Source organism: Armigeres subalbatus, chromosome 2, assembly GCF_024139115.2.
Source record: "Armigeres subalbatus isolate Guangzhou_Male chromosome 2, GZ_Asu_2, whole genome shotgun sequence".
NCBI classification, from domain to species: Eukaryota; Metazoa; Arthropoda; class Insecta; order Diptera; family Culicidae; genus Armigeres; species Armigeres subalbatus.
In genome coordinates this window covers 114,233,318-114,247,492 of record NC_085140.1, presented here as the reverse complement: position 1 = coordinate 114,247,492, position 14,175 = coordinate 114,233,318, and the positions used below count along the sequence as shown (strand labels likewise).

General features: G+C 39.8%; 1 protein-coding gene across 2 annotated transcripts in view; it reads right to left on the bottom strand.

The window, feature by feature from the left end:
- Positions 1-14,175, bottom strand: part of LOC134210688 (protein still life, isoform SIF type 1) — a 426,260-nt gene that overhangs the window by 28,466 nt on the left and 383,619 nt on the right. The window contains exons 24-30 of one of the 2 annotated variants that reach the window (XM_062686893.1): positions 13,824-14,141; positions 13,594-13,751; positions 13,349-13,536; positions 856-1,027; positions 606-792; positions 386-536; positions 218-321 (exon numbers count right to left, since the gene is read on the bottom strand). In XM_062686893.1, coding sequence (XP_062542877.1) covers positions 218-321; positions 386-536; positions 606-792; positions 856-1,027; positions 13,349-13,536; positions 13,594-13,751; positions 13,824-14,141 — 1,278 coding nt within the window. Of the gene's footprint in view, positions 1-217; positions 322-385; positions 537-605; positions 793-855; positions 1,028-13,348; positions 13,537-13,593; positions 14,142-14,175 lie in introns of both variants that reach the window. The other variant, XM_062686894.1, reaches the window with a different exon arrangement.

The window sequence follows — 14,175 nt, the reverse complement described above, 5'->3', positions numbered from 1 at the left end:
GTTGTCGAGGTCGGTAGTTTTCCCTGCTCACTTTCGAGATGTTTTTCCTTGAGATCTTCCATGTATTGTTCGATATCGGTCTCGATTAGACTGTCAAGGTTCAAATCCTTCAGGTGCTTATCTATTGCACAATCGGTTTCGGTCTGTTTCGGTTCGTCGGTTTTCGTTTCAAACATTTCTACTACACTTTTATCACTACTAGGAGAAATTCGCTTACCTAAGTCCTTCATCAGTACCGGATGATAGGTGGCCGGTGGGTGCGATGACTGGATCAAACGGGCCTGACTTCCGGTGCTGCTAACGGACAGAGTTGATGTGGTGCTGTTTGGGATAGAGTTATTTGTAGAGCCGTAAAATGCGTATGTCGAAATCTACCGCCACTTACCTCAACGTTAGATGATTCGGTGTCTTGCCCAGTGAAGATTTAGGTTTGACTGAACCTTGCTGTGAATCGTCCTCGCCTTCGGATTTGGTTCCAGGATCTGCCTTTTCCGGCTCACGCTCGCTCATGTTACGTCTGCATGCGGCTACTTGTTCTGTGGAGACAATCATTACGGTTAGTCATTACATTGGAATTGCACGAGGTCTGCTATGGCACAACAAACCTCCAACGTCTCCGACGGTCTTACTGCGCATTCGGAACTGTCCGCTATACTGAGGGACCGGTGGATCATCGGCCTCCTGACTGCCGGATGTGGTGTTGTCGTAGTCGATGTTTCCAGACGAGTGGCGCTGATTGATCTTAGATTTTTTCGGCTTACCCAACGTCTGCGAACCTTGCATTATTTGCGGCTGTAATAATAATCGAAGTATAGCATTCGGGTTGAAAGAAAAAGGGGTTATGAATTTTCCAACCTGTTGCTTAGGTCGTTCCAGGGTTTGGGAGTTACCGGACGAACTACCGATGCCAGTCATTGAGCTCATGCTGCCACCCATGCTCTTGAGCGAAGGAATCGACATGTTGCGCACACTTTCACGGATGATCTGCCGAATCGTTTTGAGGAATGCATTACGGAAATCGCCAGTGCTGAAAAACAGATGATTAACGATTTAGGAAACTATTGATTTATTCTGTTCATGGGAATATAATTTTCTGGTAACAAAATCTCCATTAACGCCACATTTTCATTTAAATCAATTAAAAACGCTCTATTTTAATCAAGATTCGTGAATAGTTTGGTAATTGAAATGTAAAACTTTTTCCACACTTGTCGCAGCCTAGCCATCTGCTTTCACAACGCTGCTCTCTTCCACTATATGAGTAGCATCGAGACCGATATGCCAATAAAATTTAATTTTATTCTCCGCAATTTCCACAAGAAACTCTCTTTAATTTCCTCACGAAATTTTGTCGAAGTTTTACTGATCATCCGCGTTGAATTCTTCTGAATTTCTGAGGGAGTTTCACTCACGTCTGCGGAAAATTCTTTTAAATTTAAACGGGTTTTTTTTTTCGTGATTTCCCTGAAATTTGTAAGGTACACTGGGGGAAGTGGAAAAGGAAAAATCGATAGTACATGTTTGAATTAGTGTAAAACCAGTTTAAATTATTTAAATGCGTTCAATCAAAATGGGCTATCAAAAACAGTTAATTTTGCACCAACTGTGCTGTAATTCATACCATTTTGGTCGCTTGAAACTTTTGGAAATAGATTTTAAAATTAGGAGTTGTTTTTCCACTTACCCTAGTGGGATGGGGTAAGTGGAAAACCCATGTTACCTTGACCTTCAATAGTGATGAGTAGTTACATATAACTAAAATCAATACGATAATTGCTCTGAGTATCTTTTGTGGAATAATTTCATTACCTTAACGGAATAGATCCTCAAGGAATTCTCGTAATAGCTAGGGGAGGGCTGGTTTTGCCTTCTCGAACACTAAGTGTACGTAAAATCTATATGTTAGCTCCAAAGATGAACTTTTTGAAGGAAAAATGGGACTTACAGGGTTATAAACTAATCAACTTAGTTTAACGAATTGAGATGATGTCTGTATGTGCGTATTTGTATGTATGTGTGTTCGCAAAGCACATACAAAATTATCAGCTATTCTTAAGCACTTGTCCTTAACCGATTTGTTCGCAAAAAAAATTGCATTCAACGGCGAAACTTGTTAGGAATAAAAATTAATGTGAATTATACAATATATTTACCTATCAGTGCTATTTTTAACTTTCTTATATATTTTTTTCATATGGAAAACATGTGAAAGGCATCAGTACCGATAGGTGGATTAATCAGGCATTTTCTCATTTATATGAATCCAATCACCACTGGAATCACAATGATAACAAAAAAGGAACATATTAAGATTCACAGCTATCGAAATAAACCCTGGAGGGAAGAAAAAATTGCGTGATTAGAACATTATCCACTTTCCCCACAGTGTTTGATACCTGGGGTAAGTGTAAAATCTTTGAATTATTTGCATTCTTGGTACAAACCACTATCATTTGAATGGGATTAGTGATTCACTTGTAAAAAGAACAATTGGTGCAAATAAGAATTGATTTTATGAATGCAAATATCAATTTCTCGCGAAACCTAAAATTACAGTTCAAGCGTTAACCGTGTTAGTGTATGTGTTATACAAATTTCAACATAGTATTAGTGTGAGCATCAAAGTATAACATTGCATGATGCTATGATGTGGTAAAAACTGTAAAGTATGTACAATTCCAATTTTTCGAGTCGATTTTTACACTTACCCCCTTTTTCCACTTCCCCCAGTGTACCTTACTGAAATTATTCGTAATTTTCAGTGTTAAGGACAAGCCTCTCAGAGTCCAAAACTAAATGTATTCGCGTTTTCAATGGCACATCATTTACAACGGAAGCCACGCACAACTGTCATTTTTATTATTCCATTCATCAAGTGACAGTTGTGCACGGCTTCCGTTTGAAATATGATGCATTTAGTTTTGTATTCCGGGAGGCTTGTGACTTTCGTTTAACTTTTACTGACGTTCATTCGCCAGTTTCACTAATTTGCCTCTTAATAATGGAGACGTTGCTCCACAATCTACTAGGCCGGTAAATTGATTTGGTTTAATTAGGATATTGTAGAGGGATTAAAAATGTAATGCAAGGGCTCAGTGCCCTCCTCTACTAGTTCTCCCGTGGCGTGTGGGAGCGTTTCCCGAACAAATGCCTTTTGCCCACATCGACAGCAAAACATCATCGCTTGTGATGTCGGAAAATCGTGAAATCGATGCCCTTTTTCGTGACAATTCCTTCAGCTGAGCCTTTTGCAGTTTAGGTATTCCGATGCGAATTAAATGCTGATGATATATGATTCGCCATTGGATGAGTAGTAGAACTATAATTACATCAAAAGCTTCAAACCATGCTGAACCATTCATACCAAGTCCTGAACGATATTTTCGTTCAGCTCTACACATCTTAGTAGGTCCATTAACCCTTTCAGGCACAAATTTTTGTAAGCGGTATTACCCAGTAAATTTGATGTATTCCATTTGTTTTCATGATTTATAATGGAGAACTGACAAAACAAGTTGAAAAATATTTTTTTCGGGATGTACTAGATCATCCAAACTGTCCTTGAGTCCGGAACTAGCGATCTACAGTTACAATGCCAGCTTTTTTGTCACTCTAAGCTTGGATATGTATTCAACCATGTCCATAACATATTCCTAAAGATTAAAAGATATGGTCATATGGCTTTGGGATATCATGGGTCATCCAAACTGTCCTTGAGTACAGAACTTGCGATCTACAGCCACGAAACTGGATTTTTTCGCCACTAGAAGCTTGGATATGTATTCAACCATGTCCATAACATACTCTAGAGGACCATGATACATGGTAAGATGATTTTGGGATATCCCGGGTCATCCAAACCGTTCTTGAGTTCAGAACTTGCGATCTACAGCCACCACTCTAGCTTTTTTTGTCGCTTCAAGCTTGGATATGTATTCAACTATGTCCATAACATGTTCCAGAAGACCAGAAGACAAGGTGAGATGGTTATGGGACATCCTGGGTTATCCAAACCGTCCTTGAGAACTTGCGATCTACAATCTCCACTTTAGCTTTTTTCGTTGCCTCAAGCTTGGATAATTATTTTTTCATCGCTTCAGGCTTGGATATGTATTCAACCATATTCATGAAGATCAGAAGACATGGTTAGATGGTTTTGGGATATCCTGGATAGGAAAAATCCTACAAGTGGAGCATATCTTAAATTATCTTACGATATCCGATAAACCAAGTCCCGAATTATATATCCGTGCATTGCTGATGATGAGGACATTGCAAAAGCTTTAGTTGAACTGGTAGATATCGTGGGCTGAACTCGAGAACGTTTTAAAGAGCCTTGAGCATCTCATATTCCTGAAAATTGATGACTGGCTTGACGCTTCGAATGACTTAACTTGATTAATTTCAGAATTATCAAATAATGGGGAAGGGTCTTTGGCCGAATGCCACTAGGCCGAAAGTTGTTTGGCCGAATATACCATTAGGCCGAATGGGTCATTTGGCCGAAAGGGTCGTTTGGACGAAAGGGTCATTTGGCCTACAGATTTATTTGGCCGAAAGGGTCGTTTGGCCGATTGGGTCGTTTGGCCAAAAGGGTCATTTGGCTGGAAGGGTTATTTGGCCGAAAAAGTCATTTCTAGACCAACATTTGAAAAGGGCGTAACAGCCAAAATTTATTCCTTCTGATTCTTTGTCTACATGTATAGCTATATATGTGGACGAAGAATCAGAGGGAATTAATTTTGGCTGTTACGCCCTTTTCAAATGTTGGTCTAGATTTGGCCGAAAGGGTAATTTGGCCGAAAGGGTCATTTGTCCTAAAGGGTCATTTGGCCGAAAGGGTCATTTGTCCGAAAGGGTCATTTGGCCGAAAAGGTCATTAGGCCGAATGCAACTAGGCTGAAAGTTGTTTGGCCGAATATATCATTTGGCCGCACAGACCATTAGGCCGAAAGTCAGTATGCCGAATGAGTCATTTGGCCGAAAGGGTCGTTTGGACGAGAGGGTCATTTGGCCTACAGATTTATTTGGCCGAAAGAGTCGTTCGGCCGAATGGGTCGTTTGGCCAAAAGGGTCGTTTGTCAGAAAGGGTTATTTGGCCGAAAGGGTCGTTTGGCCGTAAAGGTCGTTTGGCCAAAAGGGTTGTTTGGCCGAAAGGGTCATTTGGCCGAAAGGGTCATTTTGCCCAAAGGGTCATTTGGCCGAAAAGGTCGTTTGGCCGAAAATGTCATTTGGCCGAAAATGTCATTTGGCCGAATGCCACTAGACCGAAAGGGTCATTTGATCAAAAAGGTCATTTGGCCGAATGCCACTAACACGAAAGTCGTTTGACCGAAACGGTCGTTTGGCCGAAAGGGTCGTTTGGCCAAGAGGGTCGTTAAGCCGAATTGGTTATTTGAAAAGTGAGAAATAAGGAAAAAGAAGAGAGGCGTCTCACTTCTCACTCCTCATTTATCACTTCTCGCTGTAAAAAACTGAAGAGCGCGAAGTGAGTTGTGAGACGTCTCACTATTCACTTCGCGCTTTTAATTTTTTACAGCAAAAAGTGAGAAGTGAGACGTCTCAGATCTCACTCCTCATTTCTCACTTCTCACTGTGAAAAAAGAGGAGCGCTAAGTGAGTAGAGACGTCTCACTACTCACTTTGCGCTTCTCACTTTTTACAGCGAGATGTGATAAATGAGGAGTGAGTAGTGAGACGTCTAACTACTCACTTCGCGCTTCTCACTTTTGACAGTGAGAAGTGAGAAGTGAGACGTCTAACTACTCACTTCGCGCTTCTCACTTTTGACAGTGAGAAGTGATAAATGAGGAGTGAGAAGTGAGACGTTTCTCTACTCACTTCGCGCTCCTAGGGTCAGAGAGTTGAGCACATTTCCCACTCGAAAACATCTTACATCGAGAATCGAACTTAGCATCTGCGGATTGATAATCCTACGCTTATGCTCACAAGAATAACTTCGGAAACATGTTTCCACAAGTAGTAGGGCAATTATATGATTTCCCAGAAGAACCAAACAGATTTTCATGGAACCTAAATTTTCTAGATTCGACAGTCTGAAATCGCTAGTGTTTTTTAGCTCAATGCGGGCTTGTGCTTTTTCGATATTGAAGATATCGAGTAAGACAGGTAAAATCTACCTGCCCGACTATTTTTAATCAATTTTGCTGGTTTACCGTTTCGATGGCAAAACTTCTTGAAGGCGCATCAGCTTATAAAAAGCAAGCATTCTTCCGGAACAATATCAAAAATGTTGATACTAATCCAGTATTCCGCGAGCTATAACGGCCGAAAATTTGCCTCTGGATCAAATTTAACGTTCTTAAAGGTCAACCATCCCCACTGTTCTAAGCATTCTGAACAATGTGGTAAATAATAAGCTGAGGATGCAATAGATCCACACTTTCTTATTTGCTGCATTGCTCAGATTGCTCCTTCTCACTTCTATCTTCTTCCTTTTTCAGTTTTTTCTTTCCTGCTTCTTCTTTCTTCTCCCTTCGAATTTCTCCCTTCGAATTTCTCCCTTCTTACTTCTCACCTTTCGTATCTCACTTTTCCCTCTTCGCTTCTTACTTCTTACTTCTCCCTTCTCACTTCTCACAATATTTTTTTTACTTCTCTCTTCTCATTTATTTCATTTCACTTTTCGCTTTTCTCATCCAAAATTATTTATCAGACCGCTCACTGCAGGCGAGACTGCAGGTAAACTATCAGAATTCAAAATTTGATAGATTACTTGTAAGAGCTGGTGTTTCTCAAGAGGCCACGGTCTAACCAGGTGGTGCATAAAATGGCCAAACAGAGTATGGAGCACCAAGATGGTGAATGGGGTTGAAAAGTGGTGCACAGTATAACCAGGTGGTGCATGAAATGGCACGGTGGCGCATCCAATACAAAGCATAGGGTGGATAGAGTGGCGTGCAATATAACCAGGTGATGCATGATATGTCCAAAGAGATCAAAGCGCACCAAGATGATGGATTGGGTGGCAAATTGGCGTAGCGTTTGGCTAGCTGGTGCATGCCCAGTCAGTCAACACAAGACCTTATATAATGTCACATAAGATGCTAAAGTGGAGGCCATATAGGTACTTCCCCATAGAATATGTACGTATATGTACGCCCACTTTAGCATCTTAAGTTGCACCATATACGATTTTGTGTTGACTGGGTGATATGACCAAACAGAGCCGGGAGCACCAAGATGGTGAATGGGGTGGCAAAGTGGCGCACGGTCAACCAGGTGGTGCATGATATGGCTGAAGAGAGCAAGGCGCATCAAGACGATGGATGGGGTGGCAAAGTGGCCTCTTAAGTAACCACCAAGCATTAATTAATGCATGTAATCAATCACAGATCAGCATATTAAATGCTAATTGCATTAGATCAGTTTTAACGATGTAAAGATGCATTCATTCATCAACTGTCAAGCAATGATACACTAGTTCAGCGTTACGAATGCAGCGATGCATTACTTATGTTTTATTTCAACATGTCAAAGTAATGAAGCATTATTTCGGTCGTAAAAGGGCCTTTTTCCTCTTTAAGTCAACTTTAATGGCTGTTGCAAGCATATATGGCTCCATGGTTATTTGGGCTACTGTTTGACCAGGTGGTGCATAAAATGGTCAAACAGAGAAAGGCGCACCAAGATGGTGAATGGGGTGGCAAAATGGTGCACGGTCTTACCAGGTGGTGCACGAAATGGTAGGGTGGCATATACAATACCAAGATGGTGGATGGGGTGGCAAAGTGGCGTACGTTTGGTACGGTGGCGCAAGCAGCATCAAGATGGTGCATGGGGTGGCAAAGTAGCGCACGGTGCACGAAATGGTCAGACAGAACAAGGCGCACCAAGATGGTGGGCGGGGTGGCAAAGTGGCGTACCGTTTGACCAGGTGGTTCATAAAATAGTGAAGCAGAGAAAGGCGCACCAAGATAGTGAATGGGTGGCAAAATGGTGCACAAAATGGCAGGTGGCGTATGCAGCACCAAGATAGTGAATGAGGTAAAGTGGCACACAGTATAACCAGGTGGTTCATGATATGGCCAAAGAGAGTAAGGAGCATCAAGATGATGGATGGGATGGCAAAGTGACGTACCGTTTGACCTGATGGTGCATGAAATGGCAACGTGGCGCATGCAGCACCAAGATGATGAATGAGGTGCCAAAGTGGCGCACGGTTTGACCAAGTAGCGCATGATATAGCAAGAGATTGAAAACAATTGAGCAGGAATGTGCTTATTCCGTAGACACTTTCGCTTTTCCGCTACAGAAATCAAGCGATCCGGATGTTTTAGATTATAAAAGGAACCGTGAAGGTCATTCACATACTTTCCGGATGCGATCCGGAGAATTCGGATTAAAAAACGAACGGGAAATGCTGTAGGGAACATGTTGTTTACAAATTGAGAGATTTTTTTTCATATTTTTTTTGTTTTCAGCAGAAATTTGTTCGTTTCCAAATTGCGATCGATGTTCCGGTGCAATGACAGATCGATTTGGATGGGTTTGTTTATGTCAAGATCCGAAAAGTAAAGTTTTTTTTTTGCCATAACTTTGTAGACCATAGTCCTATCCAGCCAATTTTCAATACGAAATGGTAAGACAGGATTCTCATTTGATACACACATACATTCTCATTTGATACACAATGAATGATGATACACATTTGAATGATGAACAATGTAAAAGCTTCCCCAGACCTAAGCGATTTCATCGCCGCAACTAGTCTCTGCAATTCTATCGTTGGATCGCTGCAGGCAAAATATGTATTTTGAAGGGAACATATAGCCTTTCAGTATAATTCGTGTCCGAGAAAGACAAAAAGGGGCCTCTGAATCAATAAAATAGGACACATAAAATAACCATTTACAGATCCTTGATATCTCTACTTGATGCCAGTCATGTTTCCGCTTGTTGCTGAAGATTTTCCCGTGGAAATTCATAAGAACTTCCTTGTAGCTTCAAAAATATTTCCGGTAGAAACTCAAAGGAAACTTCCGCTGAAAATCTGAAATTCCGCCAGTGGAAATTCATAAAAAACAAAAGAAATTCAGACAAATTTCTGAATAGGAAATAGGAGGAATTTTCCCTGGAAATTGGGAAAACCTTCCAATCGAAATTCAGAAAATCGAGAAAAATGATCGAAAAAGCTTCATGCTTCTCGTCTATCGTCGATGAATCAGTTGACAACAATTCTGCAATCCTTGTTATGTACCCAAACACATCGTTCTATGGTGGCGAGGTTACGTTTTCGTCTGTCGAATGAGCAACTGCTTCATCAGGATTGGAACTACATTGGATTGATATAAATGACAAATCTTAAAATTTTGTCTCAAATGCAACAGCTTAATTGACAATCGATCAAGCAATTGCAAAGAAGGAAAATAGAGGAAGCGGGCTTCCATGGGAAAGTTATTGGAGCGAGAAGTTTGTGAGCATGTTCTGGAGAAAATATTTGATTCATGGAATTAAGAATAAACATATAGAACACTCCTACTTGAGTCCCTTCCATTCCAGCTGCGTTCATGTTTTTTCAAATAATCATGTTTTGTTAATTATAACAGTAAAACATTTATTTGAATTCATGAATTTGATATACAAGCCTATAGTCAAATTTCAATCCCTTTTTCAACCCCCCTCTCACAACCTAGATACGTTCCCTGCTGTGAAAATAATCATATTATATATTATAACATTGAAATTCAAAAATTAAAATTAAAAAAAAAATCGGAGAAAAAAATACTCCGGATAATCGAGTCTAAAATTCCGAAGTTCGATACTCCGGATAATCGAGTCCCCGTAAAATCGAGTCTCATGATAGTCGAGTCCGACCTGTATTATGTAGGACCTAACACAAGATGCTTAGTTGGCCAGAAGAGATTTTTTTTCTTTAATGCCATTGACAATCTCAATTTATGGAATGTGAAAGAGAATAATACCGTTAACTGTATAACCACAAAACTCTCAACTAAAGGAACATAAAACTGTTCAAATTAGTTTTAAATGATTTTTTTCCATGCTATGAATGACATAGCGGCTGCTTTTTGCCTCACAAAACTTTCAAGCTTCAAGACTACTAAGTAAGATGGAAAACTGTACAAATAAAAAAATAAATAAAATACATATTCAGTAAACATACCGTTTGATGCGTTCAAAACACAGCTCGATTGATGTTAACTCGTAGAAAATTTTCAGAAGCATTTGCATTTTTTTCCTATTTCTTACAATTCCGATTCTTCTGATATCTTCGACACCTACGATTGATCAATTCTTCCCACGAGAAAAAGCGCATCCAATGCCCGAAACGTCAGGCAGAATTAAGGGATCCTATAATGAGAGATATGCGAAAGCGGCCATTGTAAGCCAATCGAGCATTGAGAACTGTCAAAACGTGAGCCAAATGAACGTTGTTATTGTTGCAGATTGAGACGAGATTGAGAGGTATTGAGAAAGATTTTAAGAAAAGTTTCATCGAATAAACAATTTGTTTTACTTTCGCGAGTAGAGGTAATTTAGTTTATGTATCGTGTTTCGCCTATTTTCATTTCACTTTTATTTTAGTGATAATGTTTATTTAAACACTGTTAGTGGACAGACAAACATATTCCAAATTATTATTAAATGCAAAGTCATATACAAGCTTCAACATTTTGCGCTGCGGCAAGTGCTGGAAGCGTTTAATAACAAAAGTAACAGCGTTGCTAAATCGTCTGGAAAAGTATTTGCATATCTCTCATTATAGGATCCCTAGTAGAAACGCAAACGTTTGCAACGTTTTGTTTGCTAATGAATCTCTGTAGAATTATCGTTTGTTAAACTAAAATTTCTTTCATGCAAGTGTTTTCTCAAAATTTTCATAAAAACGGAGGACATTTTAGCGCAAAAGAAGAACATATGATTTTTAATGAAAAAGGAGGACATGTCCTAGGATATCATATGGTCACCCCACTCCGGGAGCGTTAATTTCAATGTTTTTAGTAGGAATTCGTTGTTTCCCAAAACGCATCTGCTTTGGCATCTGCTATTCCGCTGCAGGAAGCAAGCGATAAGCGATCCGGATGTTTTCGGTTATGAAAAGAACGGGGAAGGTCATCCGCACATTTTGCGGATGCAATCCGGAGGTCGTGAATTATAAAATGAAGGGGAGCATTGTCCGGAACGTTTTATTTATAAATTTTGTGGTTTTTTTTCAAATATTTTTTGTGCTCATGTGAAATTCATTCCCAAGTTGCGATAAATGTACCGGTGCAGGGACGGGGAAGGTCATACGCACATTTTCCTTTATCTTTGTTTGCAGATGACACGGGCCTTTTCGCCAAAGGGCGAAGCCTTCGTGTCATTTGTAGTAGATTGCATAAAAGTTTGGATATTTTTTCTCCACTTAGGCCGATACAATTATTAAAAAACAATTTTGTCTCTTCCCCCTCGGATTATTTTCCAAAAAATAGTATTTTGAGGGGGCAACAAAATAAAATTCGGATAATTTTGAGGATTTTCAAAACATTCTTTAACAAATCCGAGGAGTTTTTTTTTTATTATTTTAATTTTATAATCCATTTTTTATTATTATTTTATTATTATAAATGGAAAATTTCCCCGAATACTTCCAAACTCAGCTTATAATTTTCCCACACAAGCCGAGAGCTTCTTACTTGAAACCTTCTAGCAGACATATTTGGGTGGGTTTCAATTAATTGGTCTAGCAAAGCTAAATCTTTAAGACTTCTGCTAAAAATCACATTGAAGACATTTAAGCCAAATGTAACAAATATAAGTGTCAATATCCACTTATAAACATAAAATTAAAACTTTGTCTTAAAAACAAATTTAGAATTTACAAACAAATTTTTAGACTAGCCATGTTGTATGCTGTGCCATTATGGACTAGTTGCTGTAATACCAGAAAGAAGGCACTTCAGAGAATTCAAAATAAAATTTTAAAAATGAATCTGAAGTTGCCTTCGTGGTATAATGCCAATGAACTTCATAGAATTTCTAATATTGAGACATTGCAAGGAATGTCCAATAACATAATTTTCAATTTTAGACATCCTAAATAATCAAAATCTTATGACCGATCGAAATATCACCATTTGAATAAATATATTTTCTGACCGGAAATATGCTGCTTTCAGGGGATATTTTTGTGGCATAGAGATTACCAAATGCATCATAAATATCAAAGTAAACTCAAAAGCTTTCGATATTCGGATGATAGAATCCTGAGATATGCTAGGATGAGATGATTTTCTTGTTTGTTTCAGCTCGAGCTTCAATTTAATTTATAAAAAGATTGTGGAGGGATTTATCATTTAATCATTAAATGATTTGTTGACAAAATTATTTTTTTTATCTTGTACTAAGCCATGTTTCTTTTTTGAAGAACCATTGTCAGGATACATGACGGCCATTGTCGCAACAAATGATAAACCTATCTCGAAATACAAAATTTAGTATGTGGTGAAGAAAGCATTTTACTTGTTTAGCATTTTTTGAAGCAAAATTTTAACTACGAACTTTAGGACACGTAGTGGTCAACAAACAAAGGACATAATTCGTCATTACTTACAGTTTGTATTTCTTACTCAATCACTGAAGCAGATGTGCTCAATGCCGAGTAACTATCTATCGTAACTCTAAATTTGCAATCAAATAAATATACATTAATCAAAGTAGTTTCTATATGCCATACTGCACTTGTCTAATTAGTGTATAACATAATTAATTACATCATCTCCTTAAATCCATAATGAAATGGACGTAACCGAAATAACCAGCCAGTAGAGTTATTGACGTCAACCCAAATATAATTAGAAATTTACACATTGAATGGTACTCTTCCAGGAAGATACATTTCGAATAGCATTTCCATTTGAATCCGTTACATCAAGTGTGGAATTCTCATTGACCATGCTAAGTAGGAGCATATGCTGCCGGGATTATGTGTCTGCATCATACGGATTCAGTCTCCCCGCAGTAGTGCCTTTCCCAGCACGAACAAGTGTCTGTTTAATTAAAAATAAAAATGAAACCCACTCCCGAGAAACCATTTGTTGATTTTATCCGAGTTGAATAATCCTATCGTCCGTCCGTCTCGGAAAGCTGATACGCTGCCACCGCACCGGCCGGTTGCGCCACAGAAAGCACATTTCCACATCCCTTTCATCGAACGTGTCTCATCGTCATCAAAACTATTTCCACAGATAAGCATCGGACCTTCCTTTCTCTGTGCAATTTAATCACCTTCGGTAAGCCGATTTAAATTAATAGATTTTTTCGCAATCACTCTTTTCAACGCCGAACGATAATAACATGCCCGAGACCCGAATGGTAAACAACTCACCTATTGGAAAGCACGTAGACTTTTTCCGATCTTCGTTGTAGTTGCGATCTGAGGTGGATCAACTCCCAGAGGAAGTGCGAATCCATGTCCTTGGCGGAGGAAGCACGGACCTGCACCTCGGTCACCGGTATCAGAACCTGGTAGCGGATGATCTCCACTTCGTTAGTGGCATTTTTGCTCGAAACGCCCTGTGAAGTGTAGATTTGAGATTACTAAGAGTTCAACGCCATTCTTTAACGGCTTACCATGAGCTTCTTCTTCTGACGCAGTCGCTCCTTGCACAGGAACACGACGGCCGATTTGAATACGAAGCACATGGCGTGCAGCTCGAGACCCTTCTTGATTTTGCCCAGGAAGTCCGAGATATTCAACCACTCGACGCCACCGTAGTATAGCAGGTCACCTACATGGGAATAAAAGTTGATAGATCCGTCTGCCCTGAGGAGATCGGTGGCAGTTGGGTGAGCCATCTTACCCGGACTGAGGTCGATCGGTTGCTTGCAGGACTTCTGGTGCTGGCGGAAAAGGTGATCGAAGATGGCACCGTACTCTTCGTGGATTCGTTGCATTTCGTTGATGTGCTCGGCGACCTTCTCCATGCCTTTGAGCGCTTCGACCAGGTGCAGGTGCTCGGCTGCGTTAGGATCGGTCAAGTTACGAAGCTGCTGCAGCAGCAACGGGTACTTGAGTATACGCTGGATGGGCTTGATCAGGAACGATTCCAGAGTGCTGCTGTGCTGTTGCTTGGGGTTGCGGGCGACTAAGAACTCCTGTAGCGCTTGATTACCTTCATCTGGGAGAAAAATGTCATGAGGTTTTCAAACAGA